The sequence below is a fragment of the Carassius carassius genome, chromosome 3, assembly GCF_963082965.1.
Source record: "Carassius carassius chromosome 3, fCarCar2.1, whole genome shotgun sequence".
Taxonomy (NCBI): Eukaryota; Metazoa; Chordata; class Actinopteri; order Cypriniformes; family Cyprinidae; genus Carassius; species Carassius carassius.
In genome coordinates, this window is record NC_081757.1 from 21,488,912 (window position 1) to 21,512,696 (window position 23,785).

Sequence of the window (23,785 nt, forward strand, 5' to 3'; positions counted from 1 at the left end):
AATACAAACAGTATTGGCCTTGTGTCCAACAGAGGGCAGCATTTATCCGGATGAATGAAATATTTTTACTACTCCAGTCTTTGACTTAAATTGGTGTATACTTTCCAAAAAAACAAAAAACAAACACATTAATTCATGTATGAGACATTTTAGTAGGATACTACGTTTAAAATGAACAAAACCCCTATGGTTTATGAAACTTTATATTATTTAAATGATTTATTCATTGGTTCTATTAGTTTATGGTTCTACACAAAAATTGAAAATTATGATTAAATTATCAACTCACTACAGGTTTTTCGAAAAACTTTGGGTAAGAAAGAATTTGATAATAATAAAGAAAACCACACTAGGCCTTCAGTAAAATGTCAGCTGGAGTGTTCCTCACTGCACTTCTATGTTTTTATCAACCCCGACTCGTGGATTTGGCCACAGGTTCTCAACCATATCATAATGGATGTTTTCATTAGCTAAACATATTGGAAAAAAATCTTCTGAGATTGGTCTCCTCCTGTGATGTCATTGCACCCATCTATGCCTGGATATGAGTGACTTGTTTGTGAGGGTGCTTATTGTAAACCTTCCACATCCATGTGGAGAAAAATTCTTCAGTCAGGTTACAGTAAGGAAAGTAAGCAAGTAAGTAAATTTTATTTATAGAGCACATTTAAATTCAGCTTTCACTGACCAAAGTGCTGTACAAAACAATCATAAAATACAGCAAAGTATAAAATAAAATAATAAAATACAAATCCAAGGTAACAATACTAATCAAGAAATTAAAAATCAGGAAAGGCCATAGAATAAAAATGTGTTTTAAGTTTAAAAATTGAAATAGATGGAGCACTCTTAATGTCAGGTGGCAACTGATTCCATGGAGCTGCTACTGCAAAGGCTCTGTCACCTTTAAACTTAAGTCATGACCGTGGGACGTAAAAAAGAGGTTTATTAGCAGATCTGAGGGACTTAGGAACAGAATTAAATTAGACAAAATTTTGAATTGAACTCTAAAAGAGACAGGACAGGAAAGGCGAGTATGGGGGTAAATACAAGGTGATAAACTGTGGATGGGAATGAAACCAAGATTGCTTTCGGTGCTATCACTATATAGATATTGGTCCCCTCAAAATCACATTCAGTGAGGGTTGGTCAGGCCCCCCAACATTCTGGGTCACTTTCAACCTCTCCTCCATGTCATGGCCAGGTTAAAGCCTGCCTCATCCAAAAAATATGAAGAGCTTCCAGCTCTATCATCAGCTTATAGTTATATAATTGTAATTAAATAAATAGACACTCAATTCAGATGTAATACACGTGTTGCATTTTTAAATAGTAATACTTAGATTAAATTAAATCTAATTTAAATTTAAATTGTGTCATTTTGAACCAGTGATTTTAGTTCAATGAACAAAAGTTCTTTGGTTCATGTGTATTGTATCCATTGATCTATATATATATGACTATATTATATTATTATATTATATTCTATATTATAGATCAGTGATTGTATCCAAGAATTTGGGAAAAGGGTTGTGTTAAAAAAAATGCAATTTTGATCATCGGTTGGGAATTATGTTGTTTCGAGTTTTGAAAAATTACATGAAGGTTGTGTAATTAGTGCAAAAATTATTGCAAAACAAAAACTGTTATCAACGTTAATTAGAGACTTTTTGCACACCCCTGTATGCTGATGAAATTTTTCTCGGCTGTATGCTGATGAAATTTTTCTCGGCTGTGACAACGGGTAAAGTCTCCGCCCCTCACACACCCACCGGCTGCGGTTACTCAGCGCTGGGTATTGTAGTTTTATTCTAAGCGCAGCGAATGGTGAGGATAGATCAAACAGCAGCATAAGAACTACAACCCCCATGACGAACAGAAACATGATCGCGCTGAATGAGCGCATAAAGATAGCCGGCGGACGCTATAGTAGGCGACGATGAGATAATTTTGATGTGAGCTTGGTACAGTTAAGCATTTGATAATGCGGATCGACGTCGTATAGAAGAAACGTTTTCTGAAGTGATTTCGCTTTTTAATTGTTAATTTTATCCTTTGCTTTAACTTGCGGTTAGAAGAGCAGTATATTTAAAGTAGTAACTTTTTACGCGCATCCTCGTCCCTTGTTCTCCAGACAGACTCGACTTCCTCACTGAGCAGAAATGTATCGCTTGCAGTCGCTGGCAGCCCGATCACTGATCGCCGGAGCTCTCGATCAGTGTACCCCCTTAAAAGTGACTTCTCTTACCGGAGTGCGACACAAATCTCAAGGTCCGTCCGTGGAGAAGCGCGGCCAGATGCGCTTCATCACCGCCGAGGCGAAGGCGTCTGCTGGGCGCCTCGACGGGAAGATGCGGGAGAAGACCCTGACTATGGACACTCTGAACCCGCAGGTGAAGGCTGTGGAGTACGCCGTGAGAGGACCCATCGTCATCAAAGCCGGAGAGATCGAGAGATACCTGCAGGAGGTGAGAAATATTCAAATGCAGCATCCCAGAGCTACATGTTCATAAATGTGTATCTAAAGACACTCCAATGAAACAAACACTCTTTTCATAATAAATCGTATTTTTATTTCTGTTCACAGTTGTAACCAGTGCTAGAATGCGGTAAAAATTGCCCGGGGTAACGTTAGACACAATCGAAAGCTGAAAACAAAGTTAACCCTTTTTTTTTGTTAATTACAGTCATAGTCTCCGTATGTAAATTTGTGTTTCTCTTTGCCACACATCTGACTACTGACATGTTTAGTGGTGATTTATGTGAGGCAGGGTAATCTTAAAAATGCGTTCATCAAATGTGGTTATTGAATTAATAGTTTCTGGAGTTTTGACCAAGGACATTAACACCAGTTATGTTGAGATATTGACATGACATCAAAGCACTTTAATTTATAGTTGCTAACACCGTTAAATACAGCAACAACTTCAATTAGGTTTTGTCAAATGCTGCTGTTGGAATCAAATGCATTTAAAGCTTTTTTTTTATTTTTTTATAAAAATTTTTTTTATTTTTTTAAGACATTTTAGGATAATAAATATGTGAATAAAATAAATTAGGAAATATTAAAGCTTGCTGTAACATTAATTCTACACTAGTTACTGAATAGATGTGAGGACATCCCCTGATATACTGCTTTTCATGCCAAATGTGTTTGGTGGTTCGAAGTAATGTGCAAAACGATCCACCCTGCATGCCTTGTAGTGGCACGTCTTTATTATTGTTTTTATTATATCCTTTCTTGTTGTGTCCATGAGGGTTGCCTGAAAAAAAGCAGTGCTCAGTCCACTTTCTGACTTACTTGCAGTGCCATTATCAAAGCAATGGAGCAAAGCTGCTGAATCTTGTGATGCTTTCCATGTTATCTAACCCTTTACCATGACGCAGAAGTACTCGAGCTTGCTTGTTCAGCAATGATAGATGATCACTTAGGAAGGGAGCTTTATTTATAGTCCCTGAACAGGTGCCTTCTAGACCTCTGACAAGAGCATGACCCCCCCCCCCCAGACCCTGATTGACTCCTCATCTCATTACATGACCTTGATTGACTGCTCAACTTTGTGTTGCCATGCCCTTAGCATGTGACTAGATGGTACAGAATGTTTGAGGACAACAATGACGTAATCTCAATTTTGCTGTTATCGAAAGTGACAGGAAAGTTCTGATTTATGTCTGTAGTAGGTCATGATACGTAGCCTGATATGAAGAACAAAATGTTCTACAACTTCATTTCACAACCTTAGTTTTATACAAATGTAACAGAAACACCTAGTTTTCGTGACCAAACCTAATTTTGCATATTCAGACAAACACCTGCTTTCACCGCAGTACTGGTAGACAATCTTTTCCCTACAGAACGTGCTTGTGAGGACAGGTCTATTTGATGTGTTCTTTGCAACATGGATTCTGGCCAAGACTTGTGGCATTGTAAAGGGGTTGTTCACATAATAGACACCTCTCTTATTTTCTTATAGGGTGGTACGAAACCGTTCTCTGAAGTCATCAAAGCCAACATCGGTGATGCACATGCCATGGGACAACAGCCAATCACCTTCCTCAGACAGGTAACCAAAAATGCACAAATTATTATTGTCTCATAGTCATCTTTTTAATAAAAGTAATATTTTCATTAAAAAATTGTTTTGGTATTAAAATTAGCATAAAAATGTATAAACTCAGTCTTCCAGTGAAACAACAGACTTCTCACTTTTTAAATGTAATGCCCACATCTCAAAATCCAATCAACAGCAGCTGCATAGAACCAAACCCCAGCTCGCATTTTTTTTCTTTTTCAATAATACATTCAACTTAGATGATCATAACACAAAAGAAGAGATCTGTCATTACTTCAGCATTATCACAACATTAAATGAAGTATATTTATTTCCTATTTTACAGCATGCATATCTGGTTCCCCTGAACTGTTCACTCGCTGTGCCACAACACAATGTATTTTTATTATCTATGCAATGGTCCTGAAACTACATAACAGATTTTCAGCTCATTTAGACCGTAAAAACGACATGGAACCTACAAACGTTTTAGTTTATTCAGGTTAATGAGGAGTCCAGTTTGTGCTCACCATTGTAAGCATGAAAGAAAAATGGCTTTTGTTGAACGCTCACAGTTTTGGAACACACTGCAAATTCCAGTGGAATACTGTCTCTTATGATTGACCTAGTTTAGTCAAAGTCGATCCAGCCTTTCGTTATGAGCTGAACAAAAGCTTTTGTGATGGCCTGAGAAATACATTTTCTTTAGAGCCAACAGATCACAGCTTTGCATGATAGTCATAGTTTTGGTCAGTGTGGTCATATGATTCTTGAGCTCATGTTATCATTAAGGAAAAGAGAGTCAAAGGAAAGCTGTCTTTGACGTGTACGGGTTATTATGGCTTGGAAACTTTAGGAGGGACTGGACTCACAGCCATCTGGCCCGGGCTCTGTTATATTTGGGAATAATGTTCCAGCTCAAATTTCTGATTCCCCCTCTCAGTGTGCAAGTGAATAACCACTCTAATCATCTTGCTTAGAAGTTACAACATGATGCATATAGAAATCAGTTGCAGTTTGTTTTGAATAATTATAAAATTAGTGCAAATTGAATTTTAGCATTTAGATTTTAGTGGAACTGTACAAGCAGTAGACATGCATAGAGAACAATGATCTATATTTGCTCTTAAATCTTTCAAATTGCACTCAATGACTGCAGACAAATAAGAGTGATTTCTCTGTGTGTGTTCATTTGTGCAGGTGGTGGCTCTCTGTACATTCCCTGAACTGATGGACAGCCCCAGTTTCCCAGAGGATGCGAAATGGAGAGCACGGCGTATCCTGCAGGGCTGCGGAGGACAAAGTCTCGGTGTGTGCGTTTGTTCCTCTGCGGATGTGTGGTTGAAACTGCTTAAGGCCATGATATAAAAGGATATATAAAAAAGTTCCTACTACAGTGTAGCGATTGGAAAGCATCCATGATCCCCTGTTATTGCAGATCACACAGTTCTCAGGAAGCTGGGAAACAAAAGACCTGTATCGTAACACTCCGTTCCATTCAGTGTTTTGCTGCAGTAAGTGCTTTATGAGTGCTAACCCCTGTGTTTCTGTCACAGGGTCATATAGTGCAAGCCCAGGCGTGGAGTGCATCCGCAAAGATATCGCTGCGTACATAGAGCAAAGAGATGGAGTTCCTTCAGACTGGGAAAACATTTACCTCACCACTGGGGCTAGTGATGGCATTATGGTAAGTCATTGGATGTATACCATCAAAAAGACTTAACGGGTTACTTGGCCTACAGTACCAACAAAACCAAACTTTGTTTTTAAGACTATTCTACGGCTACTGGTGTCTGGCAAAGATTCTTCTCGGACCGGTGTAATGATCCCCATTCCTCAATACCCGCTTTACTCCGCTGCACTCTCAGAGATGGATGCGGTTCAGGTCAACTACTACTTAGACGAGGACAACTGCTGGGCCCTGGACATCAATGAACTTCACAGAGCTTATCAGGCTGCCAAGCAGCACTGTCGGCCAAGAGTCATTTGCATCATTAACCCTGGCAACCCTACTGGTTGGTATATTGTAAAGCTATTCTCATTTGCTAGGAAACGTAGTGCCCTTGTGTTTGTTTGGATCCAGTAGCAGGTGTGCTGGAAAGAAGAGCGTTCCCCTTTTAATACCTCATGTTCTTTTTCCAGTCATGATCCATCATGAGTGGGGACCGATTCTGATGAGATCTAAAATGACTTCCATATGATTTGTAGGCAATATTCAAAGTCTTCTGCAGCTGACAGCTTTGTGTGGACAAAAAAATTTAGTTGCATATGAATTTTAAAATCTGTTAGAATATAGAATATTGTGTAAAATTTAAATTAGTCGGATTAGGGGTGCTCATTTTAACCGGTTAATACAATCAGTTAAACGGTTTAAAAGTCATTTATTTATTTAATTGTATTTTGTTTTTTTTTGTAATTTATCAAAATATTTTAAAAGGTTTGCTGCATGGTTAAAATTGGCTAAGCATATAAAAATATTTTTTAGAGAGTGAGGGAAAAAAAAAACATGGCCTAAGTCGTGTAGAAGTTGCGTTTTATTATTTTGTTGAGAAATGGGCCTAATTCTGACACAAAATGTTTACAAACATAGTAAACAGTGTAAACTATTTTAGTTCCCTGCACTCCGCAACAAATCCTTTCAATTTAACAGTATTTAGAAAGATCAAGAATTAAAAATAGAAGAAGCTATAGATGACAAGCCCAAACAAATTTATTTAGGCTAAAACAAAACTGAAACCAACGTTGGGTCTCTCGACACAATCAAATGTTTCCGTTTTCGCAATGTATTTGAATGCCAAAATATTATTTATGTATTTCACTCCTGTTCCAATATCCACATAAAACTAAATGTTTTACATCACAACAGTAAGGTGATGATGCTTAACGGCACAGATTTCACTACATATTTAAACTGAGCAGTGTTTTTTTTCTTTTCTTTTTTTTTCATATGTTTGACTGACTGCGTTTTATGATAATAAACAGGCTACATTGTCAAGGTATCAAAACTTAACAATGTGCGCACATGTATCACCGGTGCAACTTGCATTTTTTCCTTCTAACAGTGGAAGCAACTCCTCCTTTTAGTCATAAAGAAGTTGTAAAATATTTGCTTTTATTTGTGTACTTTTACAGTATAAAAACATCTTAGTGCTTTTATAAAATAGGCCTAAAGAAATAGTCTTAGTTTCCTTTCGCGCACCACAAAAATGAAACGAACCTCTGCATAGGCTACTTGCTGCACAGTTTTTTCTTTCGTTTTCTTAGTTTATGTAAAAACATATTTCTTGTGTATATATATATATATATATATATATATATATATATTGTTGTTTGCAGCTTTTTGCGCATTTAAAATTTCTCCCTGGAAAACGAATGTTAGTATTTTTAACGGGTCACAGACACTTATCCTTTCTAATGTATTCCAATTCTCATTTAAAATAATCTTGTCGGTTAGTAATCGGTTAACGAGCGTCGCTTGTCAAAATGAACATCCCTAAGTCGGACACATTTTGTGGTCTGCCCAGGCTTGTGCTATCCTGTCTCTGGAGTGAGGTGTGTTGTGATGGTTCATGGTTTCCTGATGAAATCTGGATTGCTGAATGAGTCATCAAATTTTTTAATAATATTGTTTGAAGAGGGAGGCTGTAAATGTGTATTATATGTGTGTTCATGCATCGGTTTGAGAGTTAAAATGAATGGATTAAAATGAAGCATGTCAAGATATGCTGTGCTAGATTTGATCATGTTGATGTATTTTTTGTAGTTTTTTTTGTTGATATTTAGGTGAAAAATCCCTTTAAATTCTGTCATCTCTCTTCCTTCCTCCCTGTTTGCTCTTTACAGGTCAGGTCCAGAGTAAAAAATGCATTGAAGAAGTGTTGCACTTTGCATATGAAGAGAATCTCTTTGTTCTGTCTGATGAGGTAATCACAGTTTCTGCTCTTTTACGTTTACACTTTAAATAAGAAACTAGTTGAGCTGGAAGTGATTTAACTTTAAACACACACTACCATTCAAAAGTTTAGGGCCAGTATTTATTTTTTTACATTTTATTGGTAAGATATTGATGCTTTTATTTAGAAAGGATGCATTAGATTGATCAAAGTGACATTAAAGACGTTCTATTTTGCAACAAGTTTCTTACATTTACATTTACATTTATTCATTTAGCTGACGCTTTTATCCAAAGCAACTTACAATTGCTATATATGTCAGAGGTCGCACGCCTCTGGAGCAACTAGGGGTTAAGTGTCTTGCTCAGGGACACACTGGCGGTTCACAGTGGATTCGAACCCGGGTCTCCCACACCACAGGCATGCGTCTTATCCACTGCGCTAACACCACCCCGCATTCTTCAAATGCGTGCGGTTTTCAAACTTTCTATTCACCAAGGAATCCTAAAGAAAGATTCCACAAAAATGTAAAACCACAATAATAACTGCAAGAAATGTTTCTTAAACACCAAATCAGTGTATTAGAATATTTTTGCCCATTATGCATTAAATGTTGATTTGTACTGTTGCTGGCAGGTGTATCAGGAAAACGTGTACGCTCCTGACTGTCAGTTTCACTCCTTCAAGAAGGTGCTATATGACATGGGTCCCGAGTACTACAACAATGTGGAGCTTGTGTCCTTCCATTCCTCTTCCAAAGGCTACACGGGAGAGTGAGTATCCCTGCTCTTGAACCTCTGCAGGGGTCAGCATGTGCCTTTACTTGAGACGGCCTCAAGATCAGCTTTCGCCGACACTTTCACATGACATAACCACACTATCCTCAAACATTTAGACATCGGCTGGCTTTGTAATTTGCCATTTTAAATAGATAGGATGTAGAAATATCTACCACCTTCAATGTCAAGCTGCCATTTGTAAGGACATCTCTGAAGTGAGCGTTGTGGTGTTTATATTAGTTAAAAACCCTTTCCATATTTAGTGGAATGTGGCCTGACTGAAATTGAGCGTTTCTCTGACAATATTTATGTTTTGGCTACTGAACGTGGCAACCTTGTGTGATATGTCCTTGTCCTTCCACAGGTGTGGCTTCAGAGGAGGATATATGGAGGTCATCAACATGGATCCCGAGGTCAAGGCCCAGCTGGTCAAGCTTTTATCAGTTCGTCTGTGTCCCCCCTTGGCTGGCCAGGCTGCAATGGATGTGATTGTCAACCCTCCTCAACCAGAAGAGCACACGTTCACACAGTTCCACCAGGTTAGTCGTTTAGTGTCTGCTGGTGGAGTAAAGCACATGGTGTACTGGCACTGACAGTGACTTGATGGTTATGTGGTTTCTAGTAAATAAACCTCTAAATGTTATGCATCAGTTATCTGTTATTACATAAACGGCCCTGAAGAGTTTTAATGTTTGGGTTTGACTAGGCATGATTGGGTTTGTTCGATCTCTTTCAGGAGAAATCCTCAGTGCTGGGTGCTTTGGCAGAAAAAGCTAAACTAACTGAGCAGATCCTGAATTCAGTTCCAGGAATCAAGTGTAATCCTGTCCAGGGGGCCATGTACGCCTTCCCTCGAATCTTTATCCCTCCCAAGGCAGTGGAGGAAGCCAAGGCAAGTGCTCCTACTTCAGTAGAACTAAAGGCTTTCTAGTGGAGTTTGACTTGCTTTTGGTATTGTCATCCTAGCTGTCCGCTAGTTTCCTGGGCACTCTAGACTGTTCAGAGCAAACTGTGTACACTTCCTGTCATCACCGCTGATGACAAGTGTTTACAAATTGATTACAAAGGGTGTAACCGGTTGTACTAGTTCAGCACAGTTTGTCCAGTACTCTTACTTGAATTACTAAATCCAACTGTATAACTCTTACGGTTTAATAATTATATAAATGTTAGCTACGCTCTTTTTTTTATGTTTAGAAACTTGATAAGAATTGAGTGAATAATAGCTTGCAGAATGGTAATTTGCTACAGATTGAGACTTGAGAAGCTGCTCTTCTACTGGAATGAAGCTTCTGTGTTCTTCATCAGAAGACAGTCAGAAATGCACGGTGAATGAAATGTGTCTGTGATTGGACAGGCTCTAGGGATGCAGCCGGACATGTTTTACTGCCTGAGGTTGCTGGAGGAGACCGGAATATGCGTTGTTCCCGGAAGTGGATTTGGGCAGAAAGATGGAACGTATCACTTCAGGTAAACTTTATGATCAAACAAATTCACATTTTATTTGCTATCAGGTGATTATCCCATAGCACTCTTTAAACGTTGAATCTGTTTGTTTTCATTTCAGAATGACAATCCTGCCATCCGTAGAAAAGCTGAAGGTACTTCTTGGCAAAGTGCGAGATTTCCACATCACTTTCCTGAAAGAGTACTCCGGTCTGGAGTGAGATGAAATCTGACCTGATTTGCAAAACATAAGCATGAGTCCAGCGCTACTTAACACTACCTTTACAGTTTAAATAAGTAGTTGGTGTGTTAAGTATTTTTTCATTCTAATTTTAGATGTTGATTTAAAGAAAATGGTTTCTGGAAGAGTTTTACGGAAATATTGGCGATTTAGTCCGATATATAACACTACTCTTCAATATTTCAGTTATTTTTCACAGTTCAGTAAATAAAATTGGACACGTTATTTTTGTCTTTAAATAATCATATCTGCAGTAGGGTGTGTGGTAAATAGACACCCTCTATCATGAGACATGAGATTCAGTTACAGATGTTGTTTATTAACAACTCTTCAAACCAGGAACTACATTTTGAAGACTGATGCATAACTTACTTGAAAATAACTAGCTTGAAACTCCTTTGTAGCGCCTTATGAACTATTCAAAACCATTTTAGCTGATGCATATATATATATATATGTGTATGTATGGATGTTTTTTTTTTTTACCTTGGTGGCAAGGTGGGGGTGAGTGTGGATGGTGTTGTGATGAACACTTGTTATGGTTCTAGAATGTTTACAAGAAGGGACTCTTAATGTTTATCTTGTCCTCATTCTTAGTTGCACTCATTGCCAAGCAATGTACATAAACATCTTTTATCTTAAGCTTAGCCACATTCTTCCACAGAAGCTTATCTTGTGACTAATGCGATGATTTATGTGTCTCCTAATTCTGTGTGTCCAAAGCCATTTGAAAATGTGGAATGAAGGAAGCATGCGTGGAGAAATTACGGGCTTGTAAATGTTTACTGATGTATTTTATTTCCTCTGGTTTTATGTTGCGAGTTATTTTCAACTGTTAAACATAATGCTGTTTGAATCAGTTCTGGGGCCTGTACCATGAAGCTAGCTGAACAAACTCTGGGTTACAGGATTGGTTTCAAGTTCAGAAAACCAAACCGATCCAATCAGGCTTTACTGAAACCATGGTGCTGCTGTCAGCTCAGACCTTCATCCTGAATTCATTCATAACTATGTAAACGTGGACATGAAATGACCTCTGAAGAACAGCCAGTTGTATGCTGTGAACCTGAGATTCACTTTAAGCAGGAATCCGTGTGATTTACATCTCTCTTCTGCCTAAGATTGGGAGAAAATTAGGAAAAAATATTAAGACTTTAAAGTCTTAGTCAATAAAATACATAATTCCACTGTGACTGAAACAAAAGCTTAAACTTAAAGCCTTATGTAATTACATAAAAGGCATAAAATTTATATTGCATATCATCTGTATATATTTAATTCATAAACTTGTTATAAATACAAATGTGTAATAGAGTGAGGGTATAATTATGTACTCAATATGTAAATCATAAAATTATTTTAAATAATCATAACTGATTGACTGTTGTGCCAAAGATATCACTTTGCTAACAGCTGATTGGTCCAATTTCGATTTGAGGTCTCGAAACAAAACCTGGCATAGAGCAGGCGAGCCATGTATCGCAAGTTATTGTGGTGCTGGACACTTGTAAAAATCAGCCCACCTTTATGGTACATAAAACCCAGGGATGACGCAAAACAAATGGAAGCTAGCCAGCAAAACCGGTTTCATGGTGCAACCCCGTTCTTTTCAGACAGGCTGTTGGATTTACCAATTAAATATTAGCCATTAAAAGATTTTAGTGCCAATGTTGACTCCATTGTAACCCTCCCCTTCTGACGTCTCAACTTTCATATCAAAGCCATTAACAGTGAATGAGAAGTTAATGCCTTCTTGCATCCTTTGAACTGATCACTTTATATGAGGTGCCTTTATTCAAACCTGTGAACTTTTAGTCAAATGAGTTTTCCCTACATGCATTACTAGCTTGTAATATAGATTTTTTTAAAAAGCTTAATTGTTTCTTATGCATTTTTTCTTTACAGGCTTTTGGAAATTGGCCCATTGTATATAGAATTTTGAAACGAATATTAAACTTATGAACACTGTTAAAGTGCATTTGTTTTGTCTGTCTTTTTTTAACAAGGATAATCACTTTATCCTTATTTTATGTTTGCCAAACAAAACATGTTTTTATTCAGCACTACATTCAGATGTCAATCCTGTCAGTTAGAATGTAAGAACATACAACTAAAAAGAAGTACACAAGTAAAATTCTATGTACTGTTAAACCGTTCTTTCTAAATGAAAAGCAGTTGCAGACTTCAGTCGAGAATGTGATTATAGTTCACGGTTGGGATTTACTGCCCTCTGGTGTTCACAGCGTTATTTAAAATCCACAGTACCTTTGTCTCCCAACACAGGAGGTTTGAGGTAAAGGCACGTGACTTTAGGCAAACCAGATCATCCTTTCTACATGTATGTCACAGTGGCGTAGCCACGAGGGGGCCTGGGTGGGCCTTGGCCCCCTCTTTTACATGTCCGGCCCCCTCAGATTTCCGATTGCTTAAAATAAAATAAGTAAAATAAGAAAATGTTGATTTGTCAGTCTGATTGATAGATTGACCAATCAAAATGCTGCACGGTAAAATGCGGCTGTTTTCAAACTTGATTTGATTTGCCTATGTCACCTGTTGTGCGTAACTGACGCCGTCATCTTCGCTTGAGAGTTCATTAATATTCAGTGACAATGGCAGCTGTCACGCAAAGTACAATATTACGCTTTGTCAAAAAAGCTCTGCAACAGCGAGTGAAGTGGCACCTGAGGCTTCTCAGGACACAGAAATGCATTTCATCACAGGAGTGTAGCGAAGACTTCCACGACACAGATCAGCATAATGCCCAATGATTTGTCTGCAACTGATAAACCGCATTCACAACCAGTGATGACCGCATTTACTTACATTGAGTTTGCCGGAAAGAATCGTTGCTTTTCCCCAAAATGGTACAATGAGTTTGCATGGCTTGATTACAGTTCAATAATAATCGGCCCCGTTTACTCCGCCTTGTCATGTAAAAGGTAATCCCATGGTTTGAATTATAGCCGCTTAGCTATGTTGTATGCTGTTATGCTGCTGAAACAGTGAAGTAAAAATGCTGTGATTTTATGCGGCATATATATTTGCTTATGCTGTATATATTCTGCTGTTTTTCGAACGTAAATTGGTGGATTTTCTGGACTGAGTATGATGACATCATTTAATAATTGCCCTCGTAGATTCTACGACGTTAGGTTAGAGGTTAGACTCATGTAAAAGGTAATAATCACCGAGCTATGTTGTGGGCTGTTATGACTGTTCTGCTGAAATGGTGAAGTAAATATGCTGTTTTAAATGTGAACAGGTGTTAAGCTGTTTTTTATTTATAGGTGTTAAGAGAGATAGTGTATATATATGTATGTGTGTGTGTGTGTATATATTATGAGTTGCCCCCTCATTTTAAGACTGGCTATGCCCCTGGTATGTCACATGTGTTTCCTAAACTGCTCTGCTTTCATAGACCGTGCATATATGAGGCAGCTTCAGTGACAAATGACCTTTTGGAGTGGGTACATATAATGTCATGTCCAACCCTAGATTACGATTTGGCATTTGGCATTACGATTTGTCTATAATAAACAAGGGAAACATTTCAGATCTGTTGGGCTTTAGCACCTAAATCATATGAAAACCCCTTTTATACAGTGAAACGTTGATCATATTGAATCACCACGTTCAAACCTTTAACCTGCATAATTTAATCTGTGAGCTCCACTGTTGAAGGTCCCGTTCTACGTGATCCCATGTTTTAAACTTTAGTGTGTAATGTTGTTGTTAGAGTATAAATAAAATCTGTAAAATTCTAAAGCTCAAAGTTCAATGCCAAGCGAGATATTTTATTTTAACAGAATTCGCCTACAACAAACGACCCGTTTGGACTACATCCCTCTATCATCTGATCATGGGTGTATCTCTCTATTAGTTTTATTGGATCTTAGTGCTTCGTTTGACACAATTGAGCACAACATTCTTTTGCATAGACTTGAACACTTTGTTGGCATTAATGGAAGTGCATTAGCATGGTTTAAATCTTACTTATATGACCGCCATCAGTTCGTAGCAGTGAATGAAGATGTATCATATCGTTCACAAGTGCAGTAAGGAGTACCTCAAGGCTCAGTACTACGGCCGCTACTCTTCACGCTTTATATGTTACCCTTGGGAGATATCATCAGGAAACATGGTGTTAGCTTTTACTGTTATGCTGATGATACTCAGCTCTATATTTCTTCGCGGCCTGGTGAAACACACCAATTTGAAAAACTAATGGAATGCATAGTCGATATAAAAAACTGGATGACGAGTAATTTCTTACTGCTAAATTCTGAAAAAACAGAGGTGTTAATTATAGGACCTAAAAACTCTGCTTGTAATATCCTAGAACACTGTCTAAGACTTGATGGCTGCTCTGTCAATTCTTCGTCATCAGTTAGGAACCTAGGTGTGCTATTTGATCGCAATCTTTCCTTAGAAAGCCACGTTTCTAGCATTTGTAAAACTGCATTTTTCCATCTCAAAAATATATCTAAATTACGGCCTATGCTCTCAATGTCAAATGCAGAAATGTTAATCCATGCATTTATGACCTCAAGTTTAGATTATTGTGATGCTTTATTGGGTGGTTGTTCTGCACGCTTAGTAAACAAACTACAGCTAGTCCAAAATGCAGCAGCAAGAGTTCTTACTAGGACCAGGAAGTATGACCATATTAGCCCGGTCCTGTCAACACTGCACTGGGTCCCTATCAAACATCGTATAGATTTTAAAATATTGCTTATTACTTATAAAGCCCTGAATGGTTTAGCACCTCAGTATTTGAATGAGCTCCTTTTACATTATAATCCTCTACGGCCACTACGTTCTCAAAACTCAGGCAATTTGATAATACCTAGAATATCAAAATCAACTGCAGGCGGCAGATCCTTTTCCTATTTGGCGCCTAAACTCTGGAATAACCTACCTAACATTGTTCGGGAGGCAGACACACTCTTGCAGTTTAAATCTAGATTAAAGACCCATCTCTTTAACCTGGCTTACACATTACATACTAATATGCTTTTAATATCCAAATCCGTTAAAGGATTTTTAGGCTGCATTAATTAGGTAAACCGGAACCGGGAACACTTCCCATAACACCCTATGTACTTGCTACATCATTAGAAGAATGGCATCTACGCTAATATTTGTCTGTTTCTCTCTTATTCCGAGGTCACCGTAGCCACCAGATCCAGTCTGTATCCAGATCAAAGGGTCACTGCAGTCACCCGGATCCAGTACGTATCCAGACCAGATGGTGGATCAGCACCTAGAAAGGACCTCTACATCCCTGAAAGACAGCGGAGACCAGGACAACTAGAGCCCCAGATACAGATCCCCTGTAAAGACCTTGTCTCAGACGACCACCAGGACAAGACCACAGGAAACAGATGATTCTTCTGCACAATCTGACTTTGCTGCAGCCTGGAATTGAACTACTGGTTTCGTCTTGTCAGAGGAGAACTGGCCCCCCAACTGAGTCTGGTTTCTCCCAAGGTTTTTTTCTCCATTCTGTCACCGATGGAGTTTCGGTTCCTTGCCGCTGTCGCCTCTGGCTTGCTTAGTTGGGGTCACTTCATCTACAGGGATATCGTTGACTTGATTGCAAATAAATGCACAGACACTATTTAAACTGAACAGAGATGACATCACTGAATTCAATGATGAACTGCCTTTAACTGTCATTTTGCATTATTGACACACTGTTTTCCTAATGAATGTTGTTCAGTTGCTTTGACGCAATGTATTTTGTTTAAAGCGCTATATAAATAAAGGTGACTTGACTTGACTAGTTCCTGCAGTAATTACGTCACTAAAACACGAATTTACAAAAAGGGGCGTGACCTTGATGCGCTCCGACGGAGAAGAAGAGTTGCGTTTGTGTTTATCACCAATCATCCAATCCAGTCCAATCATCTTTGTTTGGCCTTCCCATGGACGCTGTACTTGGAGAATAATGGTTACAATTTATGTTTAACTCGGTTCCCGAAAATTATAATCCACATGTAAAACTATGTGCAGCACATTTTGTTGAGGACAGTTTGCTGAGGACAACTTCCTCAATCTCAATCAGTTTAATGTCATGCGCATCTCGTCAGTAAAAAACGCTCCTGTGATTATAAGTACATCTCCAGCACATGCTCCTGCCCACTTGCTTCTCAAAACTAGTCCAATCGCTGTTTCCAGGAGGGCAGCCTGCGCTCAGCTGATGTCGACAACACCGGAACCGCTGGCCCAATCAGAACTCGTTACGTATTTCTGAAGGAGGGACTTCCTATAGAACAAGGAAGTCAGCAGCCCGTTTTTATGAGTGAAAACAGCGGTATACAGATATTATTTTCCACACAATTCACCTATGTTTTTACACGCGAAACATGAACACGTTATATTGAACACTATAAACACAAAGCTTCAAAAAAATCGCGAAAAACGGGACCTTTAATGAAATGCGTATAATCTGTATTTGAGCTAGCTTGGTTTGGATGACAAATGTACTGAATAGTCATGTAGTCCTCATTGAGCAGTCCTCAAATGAACTTGACACTAGATTTAGTGCCATGCCAATTTTAAAGTTCGAGTCACAACTACCAACTAATGAATGATGCACCAAATAAAGCAAAGACTTGGGTAATGTTGAGGAGATACTGAAGGACAGTTTATTCAACAACAAACTTTTTCACAGAAGATATAGGCCTATAGTAAAGGTGCTTTTTCCTCCACTCATTTTATCAGGCATGGTGTCACTCTTTCAATCAGTGAAGGGATCAAAATGTTCAACATGCACCTGGATTGCTGACAGATATAGGCAACTGATTTTATTTCAACTATTTCAAAACATAAAACACTCAAATGTGACAGCAGCTGATACAAAGCTTAAATGACAATCGCTTATTTTATACATGTTAATAGTCTCTTGCTCCAATTCTTAAAATTTCAAAAGAAAAACAAATAATCTACAAATAAAATAAAGTGGTAAAAATAGCGCACAGATACAAAGAAATCTAAAAAATGGATTGGTTGATGAAGTCCCATTTCTATTTTGTTTTTGTTGTTTTAGGATCTCTCAACTCCTCTTCAGTTAGGCTACTGCTCTCCAACAACAACAAAAGGCTCATGTCCAGGGCCAAAACTGGATTTTATGGTTATATTTAAACTTGTGAATACTATGACAACAACAACAGAAAATGCAAGTTACACACCAAGTACGTAGCAATTACCCTTCTCTCTGAAGTGGGGTTGCCTCTAGAGGGCTGCAGGGAGAGGAGGAGGGGCAAGAAAGAGTTACTAGATGCGGGATCATCTGTGCGTTTACTACAAGGGAATCAGGTGCTCAGGAATGGCTGTATGTAATTCTCATCATTTAAGGCAGCCCCGAATCAGATCACAAACACCTGTTTGTTGTGCAACTAGATCATTTTTTTAATCCCCACTGTTGAAGCCGGACAAGATATTTGCTGTCGTCAGGTTTACTGATGGGCACACTGCACACCAGAACCGTGATGCCCTCCTTCCTCGTCTGAGCTGTCGTGGTACGCCTCACGACGGTGACCACCAGAAGAGCTCTGGCTCACAAACTCCTGCAGTTCCACTTCCTCTGCGTCTGCAGAGATGACCGGTGGATCGGCCCGTGTGGGCAGCAAATCCTCCAATTCCTGAAAAACAGAAGACGCATATTAGAGGAAAGAAAACTTGGAATTGTGCTTTTATAAAAAATAAACAAATACTGTTCAAAAGCTTGATTTCAATTAAAAAAAATAAAATGACAGTGTCTTGTCTGAATTAGTGCCTTTTTGCACTAATTCAGTGAAAACAGTAATACTGGCAAAATATTACAACTTAAAATAACTTTTGTTTAAAGGTTTTAAAGTGTAATTTTCCTGTGATGGCAAAGCTGAATTTTCAGCTGCCATTACTTCAGTCTTCAGTTAACACAAAGTATTAAAACTGTCAAAATAAATAACTTTTGAACAGTAGTGCATGGAAAACATTATATAATATTCTTCAATAACTTTAAATGTACTATTTATTATCTTACCGTCAGCTTCTCTGGGCTCAACCAATTGTTTTCTGGGAACTGCACGTCAAACTTGATGAACAGGTCACCCTTCTCGAAGGGGTTACGGTACTGTGGCATGCCCTCTCCTCGAACAACTCTGACTGAACCTGTAAAGGGACAACACCATTATTTTAAAAGGATGTACCAAATCACTTCAAATTCAGACTCTACAAAACTCATGTCAAGTGGACTCACCTGGCTCAATGACTTTGCCAGCTGGGTATTTCACCACAATCTGTCTACCATCTAAGTGTTTCAGTGTGAAATGGAAACCACAAAGTGCTTCAACAAGGCCGATCTTATGGGTCATGGACAAATCGTTGCCTTCTCTTTTGTATGTCTGTTGAAAGAATTCAAAAGCTTTATTCAACATACTAGATTAAAACATACAAGAAAACAAAACTGATGCTTCAGTGATATCCCATATCAGTCCAAATCAGACATGACTCTAGCTTTACTTAGAGGCTTGAAAGGGAGGGATTAGAATCCGTATAGTAGTATGTTCATGACACGGTCACTACAATCTGCAGCAGCTCAGCAGTCAACAGACCAGAAGCTCTAAAGCCTGATCATCTGTATGGCTCAACCACAGTGCTACAGAACAACTTTGTTACTTGCTGGTAATTACAGGGGTCATATGATGCAATTTCATGTTTTCCTTGTGCAGCAGGTGGAGTGATATTACGCAGCGCCTGAAAATAGTCCCAGCTAGGTAACTTCCAATAAGCCTATTTTGAGGCACTGTGTAATATCACTGTGCCTGCTGCACTCATGATACAGCAGCAAAGTTCCTTGATTATTACACTAGAATGAGAGTATAGTTCCTAGCCATATCAGCCTAGAAAATCACAACTTTTCATTTTTCCGTCTGTCTTAGTACAAGATGGATCTACAGGGGAGTCAAGTTTTAGAAAAATAATAAAAATATAAAAACTCTTATAATATTTATTATATTATTATAGGGAGATGCTAATGGTCTAATCAGATTCAATGATTTATGCTAAGCTAAGCTAAAAAGTGCTACTTCCAAACCCCAGAAATTGGCTGAATGGACTCGAAATTGGTAAGACTCAACTGTTTAACTAGGGGAGTTGGAAAATGAGCCGGTTTAAAAAAGAAAAAGTGGAGTGTTCCTTTAGGACTTAACCACACCTTCCTAAAACGCCTCAATCAAACAGGTCCTCACAAATCTACCTCACTATGTGGGAAGATTTGCATAACACCACTCAAACGTATATGCAAAGGTGTAACTTTTATTCTTGTTGTAGTATTGTTGCTGCAGCCGCCTTGGAAGCTGATATTCCAAATATGTTAAGTGGCGTAACATTTCAGTCTCACGCTTCAGATATTTGGCCAATCACAAAACACTGGATAGCTGGCCAATCAGAGCACACCATGCTTTTCCGAACAATGAGTTTTGTAAAAATCGGCATGTTCCAGAAAGGCAGGGTTGGATCAATAATAAATGTACACTATGTGGAAAATTATGCGTTTTTTTAAACTGCTATCCAACAACTCAAAGTTAATTTTTAAAATACCAAGTAAAATTACTAAAAAGATACCTCTTGACCCAAAGCTGGGTATCTTGAACATTTATACTGGTACTCTATTTTGGAAAGACCAAATATTATTATTATTTTTATTTTTTTGCTGGAGGCAAATCACTTAATTGGCTGTTTTCAGAAAGAAAGAAAACAGTCTTGGTGTTTCTCAATGGAAAAACAGCATGATCTAATTGTCTTGCCTTTAATTTCTTAAAAGAAAAAAAAAAAAGCATATAAACAAGCATTTTCCTCTATTGTTACTGTTAATGTACTTTCTTTAAAATGTGACAGTTACAATAAAAAAAAAAAAAAAAAAAGTAAATGATTAAAATCAAATGGAAAGTTAATGTTTAACTTTTTAACTTGGACAGAATAAATTAACCATCAGCCAGATTTAGGCTTTAATCTAGTTTAAGAAAAAAACAACCTGTTCACTTAATCTTGGGAGTTTCTGATTGAACTAAACCTCATAATTTCTGAACATTGACATACCTCGTGCTCCTTTTCCTGCAGGACCAGGACAATGTCTCCAGGTTCTGTTCCAGGTGCCTGGTCGGCCTCCCCGCCAAAAGTGATCTTCTGTCCATGCTTCATACCTTTATCCACGTGCACTTCCAGAATCTTCACCTCTTTAATCACCTTCTTCCCCTCACATTTTTTGCAGCGGTCCTTCTCACTGATCACTTCACCTGGATCAGAAAGATACCATGGGCAAACCTTTCCTCCACATGAACTCAGTAAATGTCAAAGCACATTCAGACCGGAGCCCCTTACCTTCACCATTACAATCAGTGCACACTGACTGCATCTGTTGGACCATGCCAGGAGCCAGCTGTCTGATCATGATGCGCATACCCCTCCCCCTGCAGGCTGTGCACTTCTGGACTGCACCAGACTTCCCGCCTTGACTGCAGAAGAGGAGGAACGGTTTCAGTTTCACCAATACTTCAGCACATACAGACTTAAGCCAGGGCAAACTCTTTAAAAGCCTTCGTGGTCTGTTTAGCTCTGCCTGATTTAACAATCCAGTAACTCATAAGACTCATAAAATATAGGATATATTGAACCAATTGGGTGTGGTGGGAGAAAAAGAAAAGGAGACACTTATTACAGAGCTCTTCCTCTTCAATTGCCGTGACATCACCCATAAAGAGAAAGAAAACTTACTCACCCATTACAAGTGGCACACAGAACATTCTTGCTCAGCTGTAATTTGGTTGTTTTTCCATTGTACAGGTCTTCAAGAGACACCCTACAGGGAAACAGTGAGAGTAAGCTTTTCTGGAATATTCCACAATATTATGATTCAACACCAAATAAAGCCATAATGACATATTTAAAGCTTCTTAAGAAGAAGTTGGTATATGTGTGCATGGCAACAGCGAGGGGATGAGGAAACAGAAAAGAGGTCAATGTGACCGCTAAAGGATGGCAGCATTTCTACACATTTCTTTAGAAGTGTTAGCCTTGTGATTTGAATTACTTCAGGGGGTGGACCATATCTTCCCCTCTCCGCCGCCCTCCGTTCCTGCTCCGACCCTGTCCACCCATGAAGCCGAAGAGACCGCCGCCAAAGATATGGGAAAAGATGTCATCCATCCCTCCTCCTCCACAGCCACCTTCTCGCAGACCCTGCTCCCCATAACGGTCGTACAAGTCCTTCTTCTCTGGGTTAGTTAGTACTTCATATGCAAAGCTAATCTCTTTGAACTGAAAAGGACAAAAAAAAAAAAGATTAAATATTTGAATAAAGGCATTAAGCCAACATAATCTCTATTAATGCCTGAAATGGATTGTTCACCCAAAAATTAAAATTGTAATTTACCCATCCTCACGATGTTCCAGATTAAGAATAATAAAAGAAAATCATTCAACTTTGAATAACAGAAGACATTAATGAAACCTGAGTTTCCAGACACTTCAAAAAGTTATATAAAAAAAAAGATTTAATGAGGTTTGTTCTCGTGCATCAAATATTTTTGAGTGTCCGTTTATCATTAAATATGCTGCCCATTAATATTTACATGTGAATAAAATCCTAAATTACATCTGTTTATTATATACAGTGATTGTGTGTGTTCTAAAGTCTCAGAGTCTTATTGGCTTGGAAAGCAAGTAAATTACTTTTTTTGTTGAATTATCCCTTATAACACCAATATGACAACTTCTACTTTAAAAGCATAATATCAATAAAATATTTACCACAATACAATTTAACTCACAGGTGTACAAAGTGATTAATCATACCTCAACACACTTATTTATCAGGGTTTTGAATCTCTATACATCTTATTTCATTATGATTTACATTTGACAAAAAAAAAATGGAATAACAAATCTTACTTTGTCTCCAGCATTTGGGTTTTTGTCAGGGTGATACTCCTTTGCTAATTTCCGATAAGCCTGAAACATTTGTTTTAGAGGGTTAGTTTCATTTCAGAAAGTATCAAACACAATGAAACAACATTCCAAATTTAAACCATCGTTTAACAAAAGCAATATGCGTTAAAGTAAAACGAGTTCCACCTGCCAGTGCCAGCAAACATCCCTCGAGATCTTAACTAATGATTAGAGAAGACTCTTAAGAGTTTGTTTGTGCGTCATATTAACATGAAGCCAAAAACAACGGCCTTGAAACAACGCGACTAATCATAATACAAACCAACACAAGCTAGTGATCCAGACTGTCGCTAGTCACTAGACAGTTAACATCAGTTTAAGGAGTTATCAGAGAGAGACTCGTTATGTTTTCGCCGGAGCAGAAACCACATAGCACTGCTATATGTGATTAACAAAGAACAGAAGAAAAAAAAACATAGGTCCCTCACATGTGTCAGTTTAGTTTGAGTTAGTTTCAGATTCGTTGTACATGTGACGTCTTTGGCATGATGACACACATGTAAAGGGAAAAGCCCCGCGTCAGGCCTACACACCGGCCACACGGTGAGCTGATGCTAACGGTGTCTTCAGCCGCTAAGTATACAGGAGGATGTAAATATAACGACTGCGTTTCATGTTCAAATCAGAAATCAAACACATACACAGATTATTGGATATGTAAATAGACCGCGCATATGCTTAATTAAATCCCACAACAGCACGCCACCTCGTCGGTTTTGCCCGGTAACTATAGTCACTAGGCCAAACTCAACAGCTTTAGCTCAGTGCTAATCCTCCTCTCCCTCTTCCTGATTCTCTGACAAAAACCAGTCGATTCGCTGCCGTTAAACAGCGCTAACTAACAGCGAAATTATATGGCAGACACACGAACCCCTACCTTTTTCAGCTCGTTTTCGGAAGCCGAGGGGGAGACCCCGAGAATGTCGTATAGTTTGGTATCAGAGACGTTGGACATGGCTGTGCGGAGTGAACGACTGTCTGCGGGGAGCGGAGAGCTGAAGAGAGACACCGGCCGGAAGCGTCAACTTTAACCTCTCCACACGCGCCTCCTCTCACAGCACGAGCACATGTCATCGTGATCCTTCACATTCACATTCAGCGGCGGTCTTTTGATGAATATTGTTTAAATAGCGCAATAAAAGGGCATCTTACATAACTTCAAATGCTGTAAAATCTGCCGCTTGCTTGTGTATAGTTTCTGAAATGTAAAATAGACCAGTGGTCAAATGTCACTGAACTGTTAACTTTGTTTTAGTTTTTTTTTTTTTACTATCTACAGATGTAAAATCGGGAATATATATATATATATATATATATATATATATATATATATATATATATATATATATATATATATATATATATATATAATTTTTTTTT

General features: G+C 38.4%; 2 protein-coding genes across 2 annotated transcripts; one reads left to right on the forward strand and one right to left on the reverse strand.

Annotated features, from left to right (window-relative positions):
- Nucleotides 1–1,928: 1,928 nt before the first annotated feature.
- LOC132123298 (alanine aminotransferase 2-like) lies at nt 1,929–12,389 on the forward strand. Its single transcript, XM_059533856.1, has 11 exons — nt 1,929–2,468; nt 3,975–4,064; nt 5,253–5,361; nt 5,609–5,739; nt 5,824–6,067; nt 7,896–7,975; nt 8,582–8,718; nt 9,089–9,263; nt 9,461–9,616; nt 10,082–10,194; nt 10,292–12,389. Exons 1-11 carry the CDS (start codon nt 2,163–2,165, stop codon nt 10,389–10,391), a joined length of 1,641 nt encoding a protein of 546 aa, XP_059389839.1. The 5' UTR covers nt 1,929–2,162; the 3' UTR covers nt 10,392–12,389.
- Nucleotides 12,390–17,033: 4,644 nt separating this feature from the next.
- On the reverse strand, nt 17,034–23,441 carry LOC132123309 (dnaJ homolog subfamily A member 2). Its single transcript, XM_059533863.1, has 9 exons — nt 23,283–23,441; nt 22,349–22,408; nt 21,489–21,715; nt 21,177–21,257; nt 20,780–20,913; nt 20,498–20,694; nt 18,657–18,801; nt 18,441–18,568; nt 17,034–18,057 (listed from the first exon to the last, which is right to left on the reverse strand). The coding sequence occupies exons 1-9, from the start codon at nt 23,358–23,360 to the stop codon at nt 17,872–17,874; spliced, it is 1,236 nt and encodes a 411-aa protein (XP_059389846.1). The 5' UTR covers nt 23,361–23,441; the 3' UTR covers nt 17,034–17,871.
- Between the last annotated feature and the right edge of the window lie 344 nt (nt 23,442–23,785).